Source organism: Arachis stenosperma, chromosome 7, assembly GCF_014773155.1.
Source record: "Arachis stenosperma cultivar V10309 chromosome 7, arast.V10309.gnm1.PFL2, whole genome shotgun sequence".
Classification (NCBI taxonomy): domain Eukaryota; kingdom Viridiplantae; phylum Streptophyta; class Magnoliopsida; order Fabales; family Fabaceae; genus Arachis; species Arachis stenosperma.
Window position 1 is genome coordinate 74,906,177 of NC_080383.1, and position 17,451 is coordinate 74,923,627.

The following is a 17,451-nucleotide window of genomic DNA, read 5'->3' on the forward strand; positions in this document are numbered from 1 at the left end:
AGTAATTGTCAACCCATCTTCTTGTCTCGCATGAGAAAGCTCCATATTTCTTTTAACTAATGATTTTGCCAGGCCCTCCCAACCTTCTACAATCTCATCCACCTACACAAAATATTTGCAGTCTCTTGTCTGGAACATCAACATATATATCCACACAAAAGAAGTTTAGGAATATTTTTGAATAACGATGTATGTCCCTTCCTCTACTTTAAATGGTTTTTGGAATCTCCTATCCATTGGTACTTTCAAGATTAATTATGATGCTAGTTATCCTGGTTCAGGTGATAGTGTTGGTTTTGCTTGTGTTATTAGAGATTATAATGGGAGTTGGCAAAGGGGTGTTTGGGAATGATTGAGAGTAACAGTATTCTTTCAGGGAAATTATTTGCTATTTGGAGAGGATATCTCTTAGTATGGGATGTAGGTCAATGAGATGTTATTTGTGAGACGGATTGTGTGGAAGCGTTTAATCTTGTTACTAATCACCAAGATGGTTTTGGATTTATTGATCCATTGGTGTTCAAAATAAGAGATATCATGCATTGAAATTGTCATGTTGACTTTCGTTTGAATATGAGAGCAAACACGGTGGCAGACACTATGGCAAAGATGGCGATGAAGTTACAACTTTCTCATGTGGAGCTTCCTTCACCTTGGGAGGAGTTTAAGAGTAGTTTTAAATGGGACTGTCCCTCTATTTAAGCAGTTCCTTTGTTTTATTTGTTTTGTTTTTCTTTATTTAGTTTATTTAAGTCACAAAAAAGACATATATACCCACCCCAATGTCAATTAAAATTAAGAAAACAAAAAGGGAGAACTTTCACAAAAAATAAATGCATATCCATTAACTTCCAGAGAGGATATCGGATGAACCATCTATTTGGATTCGTCATCGTGCTGGACTCCATCAACGCAACCTCCAGCCCACAGAAGCATCTCCCGTCAAGCTTCTTTTCCTTCTTCTTCTTCGAACTCGAAGCATTACTGCAACTTGCATTACTTGTAGCAAAGTTAAATTTGCGCAGAGACGTCTCTCAGAGTTAAAGGGTTGTCTTCTACCACGGTTCGTATTTTAGGATCAACGCAAAAAGTAATGTTGTCAATTTCTAGGGCAACGATCAAATTGGAGAAAAAAAGGAAGAAGAAGAAAGGGATGCTAGGGTTTAAATTTTTGTATTACCTGGCTCTGAAACACTCACATGTCAAAGTAACAACACACATAAATAGGTTTGGGAGGTTTTTATTGCTACATAGATTCGGAAACTAACAGACCAATTACTTAACGAATATCTGGGTACTTTTGGCACACGAAAGTCATCTTTCGTAATTACAATTATTGTTTCATTCTTATATAAATACATTTATCATCGTCTATATCTTTCATGGGTGCAAATGGTGATTTATTTCCTTTAAAAATGTCATAGGCCTTTATAGAGTGAGGTAGACAAATAAGAATATTTGTAAGGTCCACGCGTGGGCCTAAATTTTAGTGATCCACTATAAGGAATCAGTTATTAATGCAAAAATTTTGCATTCGAGCCTCGAGTGCTCACCCTTCATGCTAGTGTACACACACACGCACTCCGTCACTCTCTCACTCTTCTCTCTCTCTCACGCTCTTCTCTCTCTCTCTCTCTCTCTCTCTCTCTCTCTCTCTCAAGCATGCGATAAATTCGTAATAAATTCGTAATGCAGCGTTTCAGACTGAGATAGTGGGATGAAACAACCTCCACATTCTGGTTTCTGGACAAACATGACCGAACACAACAACACTTATAATTTTACGGGTACCAATACTACCTATTCAGCTCCTTTTTCTCTTCATTTTTTCTTCCTGGGGTTTACTTTTGTTTCTTTTTCAACATCAAGTATTTTTTTTTCTTTTTTCTTTTTTTGGCTTTGCATTCTCTAGTATTCCCCTTTATTTGGTCGATGATGTTGTTCTGATCACAATGTAGGTTATCTGAATTTCTCTGTTTTCGTTGGTATATGCATTCTCGGTTTTCACTTTTCTGTGTTATCAGTAATTAATTATTATTTTTGCAGTGGTTTAATGCTTTGTTTTAGTTTATTAGATTTTTACTTACCTGTTTCCGTCACACACAAAAAAAAATGAAAATTTTACTAAAAAGTAAGGGGGAGAAAGTTGTAATCAGAAAATTTTCTTGTTTTATATTTATCTGGAAAAGAATTATATATGTGTGTGTGTCTGTGTGTGACACTTAATTGTGGTTAAATCCCTGTAAGTGGCTATGGTTATTGCAAGCATTATTGTATGGGTGTGGGCTTTATCTACAATCAAAGATTATATGTGACACTTTGAAACTTGTCATTCGAATTGTGAAACTGATAATGCGGCTGATATAGGGTTGTGGACAAAAATTTCACTCTTTTGAGTCCAACATTTTGTTAATAAGGTATTGTTTTTTGTGGTGTGGAAGAGTGCATGGTTCCTATTGTGTGAAATCTGGTCTTAAGTAATTTGGTCATGTGAGGAAATGCGTGTAGAAGCCAACCCTAGTAAAAAAGTGTACTTCAGATTTCAAAAGATGGATAGATGAATAGATAAGAGTAGGCATAACGGTGTGCAAGACTGAGAGTGAAATTATCAAATAAAGAACTTAAATCTAAATTGCTTGTCTTAGACATGATTTAGGATAGGACATAATGATCCCGTTTGATCCATACAAGCAATCCCTACTTAGTGGAGATCGGATTGGTTCTTATCATTGTCGTATGCTTATTGTGCTATGACGGCTGCTACTCTACTATGCTAGTATTGGAGGGTTGGTCTTATGGCACCTTTTCCACTTCTAAAGGAAAGAGATTATGAGTTTTATAACATGCTTGTAACGAGCAAAAGAGTGGGAATTAGGAAAGCTAATAAGCTTGTTTAACTAGATGACTAGATTTACTCGAGTTTTCTAACAATGCATTGTTTATGAAGATTGAATTATATGAAAGTGACCTAGAGATTAATTTAATGAGAATCTTATGTTTTATTAGGATAGCATTTAGTGAGGGGATTGGAATTTTAAACATCAATTGTTGCCATTGTTCTCTATTATCAAATTAAGGTTATTACGTAGTTGTATGGTCTTTTTCTTTTCTGGACTGCCTCTGCAGCACATACTTGTAAATATTGCCGATTTTGTCATATGCAGTCTGTATTCTTAACAAAAGTTGTTCTTAAGTCATGCATGTTGTTTATAGATATTCTCAGCACATGATGAATTGTCAATATTGAGTGTTTAATTTGCTAGATGATAGCATTGGACATCACGAATTTATGTGCCAATTTCCATTTAGCCATGTTGAACTTCATTTATTTGCACTAAACAAAATTCAACTAACAATTCTGTTCATATTTCAATACAGGTTTTCTTCTTGATCCTGCAAAGTGCAGCACACTGAATCTGCAAGAGAAACAGAAGCTAGTCCATGAGATTGCTCGCCAGTCAAAAGATGCTCCAAGTATGCTCCGATCCCTAACACGCAGGGAACTTCTGGAAATAATTTGTGCTGAATTAGGCAAAGAGAGGAAGTACACAGGATATACCAAAAATCAAATGATTGAGTACCTTCTTAAGATTATTTCAAGGAATTCCAAGTTGCATGTAACCCAAAATACTCTTGCCCATTCTCCGTCGAAAAGGAAAAAAGGACCTGCATCTCAAGATTTGGATCATGATTCTCCTGAGGATAGTAAAGACGAAATAGTGAAAGTCTTATTGTGTCAAAATGTTGCTTGTAAAGCTACTTTGAATCCAGAAGATTCTTTTTGCAAGAGATGTTCTTGCTGCATTTGTCATTGCTATGACGATAACAAGGACCCCAGTTTGTGGTTGACTTGCACCAATGAGGAATCATGTGGAATGTCATGCCATTTACGATGTGCTTTGAGTAATCAGTTGTCTGGAATTTTGAAGAGCAGTTTTGGTGTAAAGTTAGAAGGAGCCTTCTTTTGTGTTTCTTGCGGAAAAATTAATGAATTAATGAGGTAAGTAGTCTTATGTTTCTTTATACACTATATATAAAAAATACCATACACTTATATCTACATACATGCATAATCCCATTAGTTACTTCTCTTATGTTGACATGTTAACGAAAAAACTCATACACATAAGGTGTGTTACTGCAAGTGTCATATTGGTTGCTTTCAGATGTTTGAGGCTGCTTGGTAAAAAAGCTTATGTAAATAGTTAATTGGAATTTTGATGTGTGTGCCAACCATGACCAAGAAGTGTAGTCTGAACTCTGAAATATCTGTGTGAATGTGAACAGTCATTAGAATGTGACATGTACATGGGGCCAATCATAAAATAGTTATTGCTACATAGAGTAGACTGCTAGTTGGATATGAACTTATGGGACTGTTTGTTTTCAGTTTTTTTTTTTTTTTCCTTTTTTACTTTCAATTGAAAAAGGGAAAAAAAACCACCTTATTTTCGGTCTTAACTATAAGGAAATACTGGAAACAGGAAAATGAAAACGTGAATCGGGGTTTTCTTGTTCTACTTTCTCCTTCATGAAATTTGAAAATATAAAAACAAATCGAAAACAAAGTGGCATTACTAGATAAGGGAAGTCCCGTCGAAAGCTTTTCCCATTAACCAAGGTTTAGTTCAGGAATGGACTTCACCCAAAGATTATAGTAATTAAGACTAAACAGGAAATAAAATTATAAACCAAATCAGCCTAAGATTTCATAGATCACTGAGCATGAACCAAGTTGCTAACCAAATATTAGCTCATTTAGCAAAAATTATAATATATCAACATGCATTTTATCTACTGCTCACTCCCCCGGGTCAGTCCCATAAAAGGAAATGGAAGAATAATGAATAATCTACACAGGAAACTCTTCATTAGGAGTGCCCTTTGACTAATTGAATGAACATTTGCATTTTGCAGCACATGGCGTAAACAGTTATTGGTTGCCAAAGAAGCTAGAAGAGTAGATATACTCACTTTGCGAATAACATTGGCTCACAGAATTCTTATTGGAACAGAAATATACAATGAAATACAGAAGATTGTTGAAACTGCTCTCAAGTTATTGGATAATGAAGTGGGACCTCTGGATAATGTATGTGCAAGCATGACCCGCGGTATTGTGAGCAGGCTCTATTGTGGTGCTGAGGTTCAGAAGTTGTGCTCCAATGCAATTGAATGTTTTGATCTGAAGTTTTCTAATATCTTCCATAGTCATGTGGAGAAGAAAGACACACCAAGTAAGTTTTTTCTTTTTGAATTTTTCTTTAAAGGTTGGTTGATTGAACTTAAAATTGCAAGACAGAACCAGAAGGTATTTTTATTTTCATTTTGATTACGTTTAGGACTGTAAAGTCGAACTGGCCTTGGTAGCGTCATAGACGATACTATTGCAAATAGATATTTGTTTTTGAAGTTTCTGATCCAGAATTGCATTCATAAATATTTTATTTGAATTAGAGCAGTTAACACTCACCAAAAGATTAACAAAGCTGCTACAAAAGTGAGAGGAACAGAATTTGGAGAAAGTAGAGAGGAACAAAACATTTTACTTTCTTTCAATTAATGCTTATAGCTGATATAGGAATGTAAAGGGAAAACACCTTCTTAGATAGACTTAAATTTAGTCCTCAATTTTCATTTGCCCTACAGGCACTACACCTGTATTTCATAGTGAGAAAATAGCATTGGTAGAAACAACGCCGATTTGGTTATGCACATTTTTTTCCTGTATTAACTAATTTCCTTTCTCAAGTGACATGCACTAATGTGGGTACTTGTAATTTATTTTGGCAGCATGCTCCATACGTTTTGAAGAGTGTCTTCCTACATCCGTGGTTCTTGTTCTTGAATATGATGATAAACTTCTGAAAAACTTTCTAGGCTGCAGGCTTTGGCACCGAATGTCAACAACAGAGTACCCTGAACAACCCACCTTTATTGTTTTAAGGCCTGAGAAAAGATTCAAATTAGAAAATCTCCTTCCTTCAACTGAGTACTTCTGCAAGGCTTCTCTATTCAGCAGCATTGGGATTTTGGGTGCTGCTGAAGCTAAATGGGTTACACCTTGTGAGTCCGTGAATCCTCTTCCGAACGTTATTAGGTGTGGTGGTAACCATTCATCACGGTCACCTCAGAGATCCCCAGTGATCGGTATGCACAAATTTTCACAGGGAATGATCAAGACAAATGCTGAAAATCATCCAGTAGAATCTGCCAACTCTCACATCAGGGGCAGCTTTGAGGAGTTCCTAACTCGGACTCCCTCAGTCGTACCATTTTCACATAAAACTTCAGTTGCGGTTTCACCTCCAACGCCTTCTAAACCCAATGAAATGAGGCAACTCTGTGCTTTGATGCCGAGGAACCGTTTGAAGGAACATGATTATGAGCATTCCGTCAGGGTAGTCAAATGGTTAGAACACCAAGGGCACATTGACGAACTCTTCAGAATAAGGTTTCTCACATGGTTCAGCCTCAAGGCTACACAGCAGGAGAGAAGAGTGGTTAGTGCTTTTGTCGATGCACTGATCGACGAGCCTTCAAGCTTAGCAGACCAGCTCGTACACACTTTCTCGGACGTGATATGTTCCGAGCAGAAACCTTAGGGTGTGTTTTTGAGTTTTGATTTTGGAGGGGGAGGATCCTTCCTCCCCTCTCTTCCCCTCGAAAATTAAAACTCCCAAACACACCCTTCACGGGATGAGTTAAGCTCATATAGAACTTAGATTACAGTAATTATCTTTACTTTGTGGGAGTTGTAAAGGTTAGTTTCTTAGATGAAGTTTTTCAATTAATTTAGTTCATGGTCAAGGTCATTACCAAAAGTTTCCGTTATGGATTTATTGGTGGACATTATTGTTTGATACATGTTACATATCCCTTCCGAAAGTGCTCCAGCTCACGGTTTTGATAATTGAATGAGTAACAACGTAATTGTTCAGCTCAATGAATTATGAACAGTATTCAATATTCATAAACAGAATATAATTTATTACATAAGCACATATTAAATAAACAGCTGACGAGTACCCAGGTTTCATGCTAGTTTCCCTTTTACAAATCTTTTAAAATATCATCATTATTCCCTTCTTTTAATTAATGATTCATGGTTTTTACCTCTTGTGTTTTCAATTGCATTTTTCAGTATGATGTGAAGTATATCTAATATAAAAAACCAACGACTAATCGTCTGTAGCTGATAGAGCTTCCTTTCACCAATAAGAATGATGACCGTCAGATACTTGTCATTTTCAATGCGACACTCAAATCTGCCACTTGGGGGATTTGATCTTCTAAATGTTTTTTTTGTAATTATTAGTGTAAAGTGTGATATCTTATTATATACTTTTTGAACGAGACAAAAAAAAATATGTATAAAAAGATGTTAAATGATAAAATAGTATACTTAACAAACACAATTGTAAAAAACAGTTGAGAGGATCGACAGCACACAGCAGTCACGTCGTTAACAAGCCCTCATCAATTTTGTGTTATACTACAATCGTGTTGTAACTTTAATACTAAATGTGATTGTATTTTTATACCTCATTGGGTAAACATATCAATTTCCATACACTCACATCAATTCCTCGTTTTTCATTTATACCTTAGTCAAACTCTTGAATTCATCTTCCGATGAATGATAAAGTAAATAAATAAAAAACAAAAAAATGTAGTTTATTGTCAAAAGTATTCAAATATTGCGAATTGTGTCAAAAAGCTATAATGTTGTTCAATTTCAGTTTAGTTTCGAATAAACCAACATTTTGATCTTTAAACAACTATTTTATTGATAGAACAGTTTTAACTCAGAATAGATCCATCAAGTAAACTAATCTTTCAGTATCATTAAAAAATTTAAATCCTTTAAATTTTGAATTTTCACTTCAGAGGATAAAATATGATCTCTCACTCTTGAATGATTTCTTTTTCATATTTTTTCTTAGTCCCACCTATGAAATAAATAGTAAAAAATCACACTTTATTCTCTAAAATAAATTCAAACTTTAGAAAATTCAAATCCATCATTAAGTAACTGTTATTCATTTAAAAACTATATTATCATCAAATTGATCTTTCTAAGAGAGAGTATAGTAATTTACTCCTTATATGAGATTATTTCTACGCTGGATAAAGTTGCAGTTTAGCTAAAGTTGCAGCTTCGATCACTAGCAAATATTTCATTTCCAAATCATCCATAGGCTTGATAATTGGTATACAATAACAATGGTATCCAATTGTAGATCAACTATTAATTTAGTTTAATGTGAAAAAAGTTCAGCACTTGCCAGCAACCATAGTACATTCCTAAGTTTAGCAAGATGCTTGGTGTATAGAACATGAATATATAGCACATGAACACAAACAGCAATCCTTGGCACTTACTCCATGCAAAACCTTTTGAAGCTTTTTTCACTGACTGGACCCCGTTTCTTAGTAACAACATGACAGACCCTTCATAAACCTCCCATGTGACCTCTGACATGCAACATCATTTGCCGGGTACACATCCTCCCCTGTGAAAATTTCACATATTTAACATGACAAAGTGCATTCCTGCCCTCATACACCATTTGCCATTGTAGTAATATGACAACGGGACCTTCGTGAACCTCCCAGCTGCCATCACACATTTTCTGCATTTCCTGCAGCTTCATTGAAAGCAGCAGCCAAGTACTCAGCAAGACTTGGCTCAGACCCGGTTTTGATAGCAGCGCCAGATGGTCCTTCCCTTTTATCACTTACTGAGTTCGAAATCCGAGGTTTTGAACTTCCTGGTGTACATGAAGAGATCGTCGTTGTCCTCCATATTACAGGGCTTAAAAGCTTCCATGGATCTTCAACCATGGACCTCTTATAAAAATCTTCTGGGCCGGAAGCTCTGTCCTTGTTGGACCAGTGACCATGCGAAGTTAGTCCTTGTTCCCTGCAACGTCCTGAAGCATGGCTTTGGGTGTTATGCCAAATGCCCCTGCCTCTCCCTCGATTGGGAGTTGGACTATTCCTGTATCCTGGAGAAGGGTTCAGACTATGGCTCGGATGGGGAATTATGCCTTGTCCAGCAAAACATGATGGACCACCTGGTGGTTCGAATCTAGGATTAGGATAAGTACTACCATTTACTGAACGGAATGGTAAGTTATAATGAGTATGGCCTCTTGGTTCACTCCAACCTGGGTTTCGATAGGGTGTTGGTGATGCTTGAGTGGCAGAGGCAGCCATATACAGATTCGTTGATCCTGTAATTGCAAAGAATGAGATTGTAACTCGAGAAAAGAAACAGTTAAATCTAGATGGTGATCATTCTGCACAAAAGAATCATTAGGTAAGCTCATAATAATGATTTTAACAGTATAAATACAACAAATAATAAGAGCAATGCTGCAAATTTGAATTTAAGAATTATATAATTAGAAATGACCAGACAAAGAAAAAATAATAAATCAATCTCTGAGAGGCTTAAACTTCCTTCACGGCTGAGTCATTATTTAGGTGCAATCATTGAGTTAAATTTAGATTGGAGGCAAATGCTGTAAGTAATGGTATATCAGTATATCCTACAAACAAATGTGCCTAACACCCCAATAATAAAGTAAGTTGGATTATTTAATCTCACTTCATATTTAACCCTGCATTAACACGGGATGCTTATGCACCGGACTGCCCTTTTTATATTTAATTTATAGATCCCAAAAAGACCAACTTTCCTTGTTAGGGTGTTAGGCACATTTTTTTGTAGGATATCACATCTTTCTTGATGTAAATAACATTCTAAAGTAAGAACTGTATGAATGTAAACTCTATTTTGATGAAAAGCTAATTCACTTAATTAAATGTTTAAAAAAGGTATCATAACTTTTTATTAAAGAAAAAGGTGTCGGAAGGGATGAAATACATGTCATATAATAAACCCATTTGATCCATGTCATAAAGGTTCGATAGAGTGGGCTGTCGAAGGCCTAACACAACCCTCCTCTTTCCTCCAAATTTGGAACTGGCTATGCAACATAAGCAGAACTTATGGATGGAATAACACCATAAAATGTGCAATTGCCGACTAGTTGCACAATGTTACAATGAAGGTTGGTTAAACACTTGAAATTATCTCTGGTTAATAGACGGAATACCATTTTAAGTAAACAGTCGTAGTCAGGCATACCATTACCTGGATCTTGTACTGCAGGAGACCTGGCAAAATTGGCCAGAGGAAAATAATCTGGTGCAGACTGCATACGGGGGTTGTTCATTCTGTTAGAAGAGAATGCATTCATTGGATCTGTATAAAAGTCAAATCTTGGTGCAGCGGATGATCTATCCTGTGAGCGACTAGTCGAAGAAGTTTCAATCAAGGGGTTTGAGAGATGACCTGGGATCCCAGAACCTTCAACACCACCAGAAACTTCAGCTTGATCAGCCTGCATGCGCATTTCTTTCAACCTTTTCTTTCTTTGCTCTGAATCCTCCATGTATCCTAAGAATGAAAAGAACCACAAAGCCACAAGTCACAACATGGACAAGTATAATGATGTGTGGTCCTAAAATGCAAAAACTAAAATAAACAAACAAATTCTCATGGCTCATACACCTATTCTCGTTTATTTAACAAAGAAACTGACGAGATACTGTTAGGTTTTACAGGTAAGTAATAATCTTCTCACATTCTAGATGTTATTCAATACACCTTACCTATTTGAAAAGACCAATGCACCAATAAATAAAAACTGTGAGTAAATTTGAGTTGACAGTAAATTAAAAATAATCAGATATAAGGTCATCAATGGAAACTAATTAATTCTAACAACACTAAGAACACAGTTCCAAAAATTTCTATTAAAGTTGAATTTGAATTTAAATGACCACAAAAATGCTCAAATTGAAAGCTACCCCATTTGAACAACAAAGTGAGAAAATATGTTTCAAATGTGCCAAAAAATGTATAAGATAAAAGCTGCAATCTACTTGTATTTATTTTCTTCATAACATGGATCAACTTAATATATACATGCACACATACATTTAGAAAGGGATCGTCAATTCTGAGGGTGAGGCAGATTGAAACTTGGAAGGCTAAAAGGCTTAGTATATGGCTATATGGTGTATAGGAATTGTATAGTGTAAAACAAATTGGGCAGTCTAGTACTGTGCATTTTTTTATCCAAACCAATTCCCTTGGGTACAAATGAATGTTTCACTCTAAGCTCAAACTTGGTACTCAGCCCTTCTATCAAGATTCCATAATTAATCCATGTAAATTACCATTGCTGTTTATAGGTCTGTTTAATTGAAAGTGAACGATATGGTATCCAAATCAAGGACACAAAGTGACTGGCCAAGAATTATATAAACAATACTGACACATTTCATCAAACATCTGGTGAGCAAAAACATTCTCAACAGTTAGCACAACACTGCTACCAGCTCAAACAACTAAACCAAATAAGCTAACAGAAGCAAAATAACTGTAAAAATTAGAGACAAAAAAATTGTAATTGCCATATGCAACCATTTAACCACAAATTCAGCACAATCATCATTTAGCAAGAATTTAATTAATATAATCAAACGGAATTGGGACCTAGCAGCAGCAGCAATTAAATCATTCAAGAGATAAGGGCAAAACAAAATGGGGCAGAAAAAAAAAAAGATAACCTAGAAGAAGGTGGAAATTAGGGCAGAACCGGATAGCACAGGGCAGAAGAGCAGCAGGCAGAGTCGAAGAAGGCAAAAGGTGAGTCGTGGTCCTCGTGGTGTAAGTTAGGGGTGTTCATGGACCGAGTGAAGATGGAAGCCGCGATGGAGTTCGCGGCGGCGAAGACAGCAGACGCTGGTGGTGCTGGGTGAGCAGCGAGAAGCAGATAGAAGATGATGGTAGAGGCTGGGTGGGTAAGGCGGTGAGCACTGAGAAACCAAACAAGAAGGGTGAAAAGGTTGGGGATTGGGAGGAAGAGAGAGAGAGAGAGAGAGAGAGAGAGAGAGAGAGGGTGGAAAGGCGTACCCTAGATTAAAACATGGCTAATCGGAACCGACTACTACATCAGTCCAGTTCAAATTAAAATCTGCTTTGCAGTAAACCGATTAAAAATTAATCGACAAGATTGCGATACCTAGACCGGTCAATAAATTATTAAAGTTATTGGTTTAATAATTTATTGGTTCGACCGAAATTTAACTGAAAGTTAACTGATTTAATTAAATATTAAATAAAATTATTAAAAAACTTAAAAATAATTTTAAATATATAAATTTAATAATTTTTAATTTAATAAAATTTAAAATTCACATAATAAATTATCTATAACTTAATATTAGAAGTTTACAAATAACTTTAAATATCAAAATTTATAACTAAAAAAAAAACGCACATAATAACAAACACATAATGTTCTACGTTCAAAAGAAACAATTACTAGCAAGTTTTCAACTAATCAAAGGTGCAACTCATCACAAATTATAATCATCATTAAGTTTTCCAATATCTCCATCATAAATAGGTAATCCAAAGCCACCATCTTCAAAAATACCACCAAAAGAAACTGTATTTAAAGAATTAGCAACATCAAGCATATCCACATCAACTTCCACATCTCCTCCATCTAATAAAATAAAATAAAAAACAAAAAAAAATTAAAGTTATAACTTTATGACATATATCTTTAGTAAATGAAATAAGTTTTGCTATTTCAATCACTTTTAGGATATGAAGGCATAGCATTATCCGTGTAAATTAAATTTTCAATGCCTTCAATGCCTCCATTAGTAAATACAGGATCATCTTCATCCGCCATTACCCAAAATTCTACTGTGTCAATGCTTTGAATGTCAATTGGATCATAATTCTTCTTCTTGCGATGCAATCTAGATTGAAGGCGTAGATTATAAATCACATAAACAATGTCACTTAGCCTTTGATGCTCTAATCGATTCCTCCTCTTTGAATAGATTTGTTCAAAGAGGCTCCAATTCCTCTCACATCCAGATGATGAAGATATTTCATGAAGAAGATGAATTGCCATTTTTTACAAATTAAGAGCACTCCCACCGTGTAGCCTTCACCATTCACCTACCAAGATATGAAAGTCAAACATCAATTCGCATTCAATATTTAAAAAACCTTTAAAATAAATTGAATATAGAAATATAATAACTTCCCTGATTCCAGTTTCTTTATCGCTTTCAAAGCACTTTCCCTTCCAAAACTTTCTTTTCGATCTCGATACAATTGTATCTCTTGCATTGCGGCAATTGAGTCATCACAAAGGGTGTCAATATCAAATAAATCAAGTAAAGACCTCAAGATATTTTCCTTCTCAACAAACCCCTTACTATAGAAGAAACCTGGATTCAAAAAGTAAGCTGCTGCATGGAGGTCAAGCTTCAAATGCTTATCCCACCGAATTTTCAAGATACTTGTATAAGGTGTGTATGTAAATTTTCTATTTCTAAACATTGTCTTGATAGAAATTTTGGCTCTTTGCATACCCTCATACACATATCCCAAAGAAGGTTTCTCATCAACATCAACAAGCCTCAATAACTTAATAAAAGGACCAACAATTTTCACAGTAGTAACACAATCCTTCCAAAACTTACTGTCCAAGATAATTGAGCTAACCATCTTCCCATTGACACTCTTGGATAATTCATGAGAAGTGAAATATTTGTCCACCATCAATGTTTGCAAGTCTTCTTTACGATCATATATACTTTTCAAAGTAATGAAAACAGTAGCAAAACGTGTAACCCCTGGTTGAACAATTTCTTTCCAATTTGGTCTTTTTCTAAGCCATGACAAGAAAATCATATGATTGTAAACAAACATAGTCACTTTTGAAGCACGAGAGGCAAGGTCAGCTATGTGAGGAATACTTGCTATGTCTTTCAAAATAAGATTTATGCAGTGAGCAGCACAAGGAGACAAAAAAATCTTTGGATACTTTTCATGAATGAGTTTTCCAGCAGATACATAATTCGCAGCATTATTAGTAACCACATGCACAATGTTACTAGACCCAACCCGCTCAATAACCTCAGCAAATAATTTAAACAAGGTATCGGCAATTTTTATCATATCAGATACTGTTAGGTTTTTTTTACCGATTTTTTGCCGGGCGGTTTCTAGGCTTACCCGAACAGGCTAGGTGACCGATTTTCGGTTAACCCGGTTGAACCAACCGGTCCGGTTCAATTTTCAAAACCATGCTTGTTCCGAGGGTTACCTGAAACTGTAGGTCGATCTCGGACGAGATCTTCTGTGCTGGTCGGAACGGTTGTATCCGATTTGTTGGACTTGTGGTGGTGCTGATTCCTTCGTCGCCGGAGGGTGGGGGTACCTGTAAGGGACTCCGATGCTTAAGTTAGCAAGGTTATTAAGCAGGTAATGAGTAGAATCAGAGTATGAGTTATACTTGGGTGCTCCATTGTATTTATAATGGTGTAGAGAGACCTTCCTTAGATAAGATAAGTTAGTTATCTTATCTTATCTTTATCTTCGAGTGAGGCCATCTTATCTTTAAGGGAACCGTCTTTATCTCTATAGGCTTGGGCTGCCCTTGGATTCGGGTCGTGTTCCTCTGTTTGGGCCCTTTATTGGACTTTCCTGGTAGTTTGGCTGAGCTCTTTGAGAAGAAATCGGATTATCTTGACCTGAAGAGGTCGGTCGCTTTGTCGGTAGAACATCCCGAGTCGGACAGCTCGACCCAGGGTATGAACAGTGCCCCTGCTCGAGCTCGGTCTTCCTTTTTGAGGTCGAGTCTTTAGTTTTAGGACTTCGATTCTTCTTGGGTGAAACCAAACTCGAGCATTCCGTCGATTTTATCTTTGTAGAGTTCCTTTTTGAATGTGGAACGTTTCTGTTCCGTTTCCTCTGAAAGCGCGCACTTTTGCATTAGTGTCCTGGCCTTGGGAATGCGCGAGGGTTTTTAATGCCCTCATTAATTGGTTTTTGATGCTCCGTTTCTTTTGGCTTTTATTTTTGAATTTTCACTTCTCAAGGAACGTTTTTCTTTTTCTCTTGCTTTTTGCTGTAACTTCCCATTTTTCTTCTCTCCTTATGTTTTCATATGAAAACTTACGTTTCTTGGCGTTTCTTCTTGCAACGTTTGATTGGCGATCGTAAGTGCTTTTGACGGCAATTTCTGGTCTCTTTGTCTTCAACATTCTTCCGCATTCTTCTCCTTTTTCAAGTTGGTTTTGCTTTTTCTTTCATCGTCTATTTTTGTTGCTCTGTATTTGATTTTGAAGTTTTGATTTTGACTGAGTGCATGTTGGAAAGCTTGAGTCTTTGTATATTATCACGCTCGGTTTATCACTATGATGCACGCTTTCTGGTTTTTCTTTTGACCTTATGTATGCTTCTTGGGTGTATTTTCCTGGTTTGGCTCTTTAGGGCTTCATATGCTTACTGCTGATTTCTGAACTGTTGTTTTTTGAGGAAGATTGCTCCTTTTGATGGCTTTTGTTCTGTTGACTACTTTTCTTTGATGGAGATTGCTCCGTAAAAGAACTTTTTCTTTTGGCTGCTCGTTTGATCTTCTTCGCGTTTGTTTTTCTTTTTGGGATGTTGCTTTCCAGGAAAGGGTTTCTCTTTGTTCTTGCTGTGAGTTTTTGTTGGGTCGTTAGCCTTGTAGATTTTCCTGAATCTTTGTTCCCTGATTGCCTCCAAAGGATGCCCCTGGGCCTTCTTGGTGTGGGTCATGGGGTTTCTTTTTGCTGTTTGTGCCGTGTTTGGACTGTGCTGGCTGAGTTGTTTTGATTTCGTCCGAGATGTTTTTAGTAATCCACTCTCCTTTTCTTGTTTGTAGGGCTAGTTGGCTATGTCTTCTCGCAAAAATATTGTAGAGACGTCTTGTAAAGTTCCTGAGGGTATGTCCGATTGGTTAGACTCCCTTGTTTTGATGTGTGTTTCTGTGGTCAATGCTAAATTCTGTATGGAGCTTAAGAAACATCACCGTCTCTGTAAGAGTAGGGATCAAGAGAAGAATTATGAGTTGGTTGCACCTGACTCCGAGGAGAGGGTTTACTTCCCTGTCATGACCCAGGGGGAGCGCCTTTTCTTTTATGCTTATGACTATTTCTTCAGCCAGTTGGATATCACCTTTCCCTTTACCTCGTTTGAGACCGATTTGTTGTGGTCGTGTAATATAGCTCCGTCCTAGCTTCATCCAAACTCCTGGGGCTTTATTAAGATTTTCAACTTCTTTGTCAAGAACTGAATGTTATCCCTTCTCAAACTCTTTTCCTTTATTTGTTTATTTTAACTAAGCCCGAAATTTCTTCAAAAAAGAAAGCCTCGTGGGTTTCTTTTAGATCTGCACAAGGACATAAGGTTTTTACCATGTATGACGAGTCTTTTAGGGACTTCAAGAATGATTTTTTCAAGGTTTGAGCTGTTGAGGGAGCTCGTCCCTTTTTTCTGGAAGCGAATGGGGAGCCATCCTTCCCTTTACATTGGCAGCAGAATGTAGTAGTATCCCGTTATACGTGGGAGATGCTTGATGAGGTCGAACAGGATTTTGTGACGGTTTTGGATGATCTTTGGGGGAAACCACCTCATTTAGATACCAAAAAATGTTTGGGAGACCCCTCCCTTGTCCGAGATATATTGGGTATTACTTGATGTATACTATTTCTTGTTTTTTGCTTTTCTCCTTTCTTCCCAGTATGTAAAACTGTTGTTTTTCATTTTTCAGAGATGGCCAAGAATAATGATGCAATGAAGGCTTTCAAAAAGGCGAGGAAAGCCACTGCAGCTCAAAACACCTCAGCCCGGGTAGATGGGGAAGGGTCCTCTCAGGTTCCATTGAAGCCGTCTGTGCCGAGTTCCCCTGGCCCGAGGAGAATGATCCCTACTCCTCGGGTTCGTTTAGTGGATCCCCCACAATCATCTACTACTGCTGTGGTTTCTTCTTCGGCCGTCTCTCCTCCTAAAAGACCTCGAACCGTTGAACCTTTCAATCTGGATGCCCCGGATTTTGACCCCATTGGCTTTGTCGACCAGCAGATCGCCCCTTATGGTGCCCTCTCTATGGATGATGTTTCTCTCCTTCATCACTTAGATTTTATAACTCAAAGCAGTGTTTAAGATGGCTCATATGGGAGCTGCTCTGTATCGAACTGCTCAAAATCTTCCTCTACATGCTACTAAAGCCTTTATGGAGGAAGCTAAGCGAGAGTTCGATCGGATGAAGGGTCTGAAGGAGAAGCTCAAAGTGGAGGTGACTAAATTGAAGAAGGAGCTGGTAGGGGAGAAGGACAGCTCTCTTGCCTTGGCGGCCTCTGTGCGGTTGGCTGAGGATATGGTATTGAAGCACAAAGATAGCTATGTCACGACTTACCGAGAAGTGATGCGTCTCAGAGGGGAGTTAGAGTCGGTCCGGGTTGATTATTCTGAGCTCCAGGGTCACCTTGTGGGCAGCGTAACTGCTGCTTATGAGAACCTGAAGGAGCAGGTTC

At 37.1% G+C, this 17,451-nt stretch overlaps 3 protein-coding genes across 5 annotated transcripts; 1 reads left to right on the forward strand and 2 right to left on the reverse strand.

The window, feature by feature from the left end:
- The first annotated feature begins 1,710 nt into the window (after positions 1-1,710).
- On the forward strand, positions 1,711-6,747 carry LOC130942144 (VIN3-like protein 2). The gene is made up of 4 exons (XM_057870840.1): positions 1,711-1,787; positions 3,379-4,000; positions 4,918-5,237; positions 5,794-6,747. The coding sequence occupies exons 1-4, from the start codon at positions 1,718-1,720 to the stop codon at positions 6,603-6,605; spliced, it is 1,824 nt and encodes a 607-aa protein (XP_057726823.1). The 5' UTR covers positions 1,711-1,717; the 3' UTR covers positions 6,606-6,747.
- Positions 6,748-8,102: 1,355 nt separating this feature from the next.
- LOC130941956 (protein SICKLE) lies at positions 8,103-12,028 on the reverse strand. 3 transcript variants are annotated; one of them, XM_057870612.1, is made up of 4 exons: positions 11,650-12,028; positions 10,166-10,471; positions 9,174-9,239; positions 8,103-9,080 (listed from the first exon to the last, which is right to left on the reverse strand). In XM_057870612.1, exons 2-4 carry the CDS (start codon positions 10,464-10,466, stop codon positions 8,626-8,628), a joined length of 822 nt encoding a protein of 273 aa, XP_057726595.1. In that variant the 5' UTR covers positions 10,467-10,471; positions 11,650-12,028; the 3' UTR covers positions 8,103-8,625. The 3 variants fall into 3 exon arrangements, with proteins under 3 accessions (XP_057726595.1, XP_057726594.1, XP_057726593.1); XM_057870611.1 differs by having other exon boundaries at positions 8,107-9,239; positions 11,679-12,028; XM_057870610.1 differs by having other exon boundaries at positions 8,108-9,239; positions 11,650-12,027.
- A 1,074-nt stretch (positions 12,029-13,102) lies between these two features.
- LOC130939937 (uncharacterized) lies at positions 13,103-14,068 on the reverse strand. The gene has a single exon (XM_057868001.1). The coding sequence runs from the start codon at positions 14,066-14,068 to the stop codon at positions 13,103-13,105; it is 966 nt and encodes a 321-aa protein (XP_057723984.1).
- Positions 14,069-17,451: the final 3,383 nt, after the last annotated feature.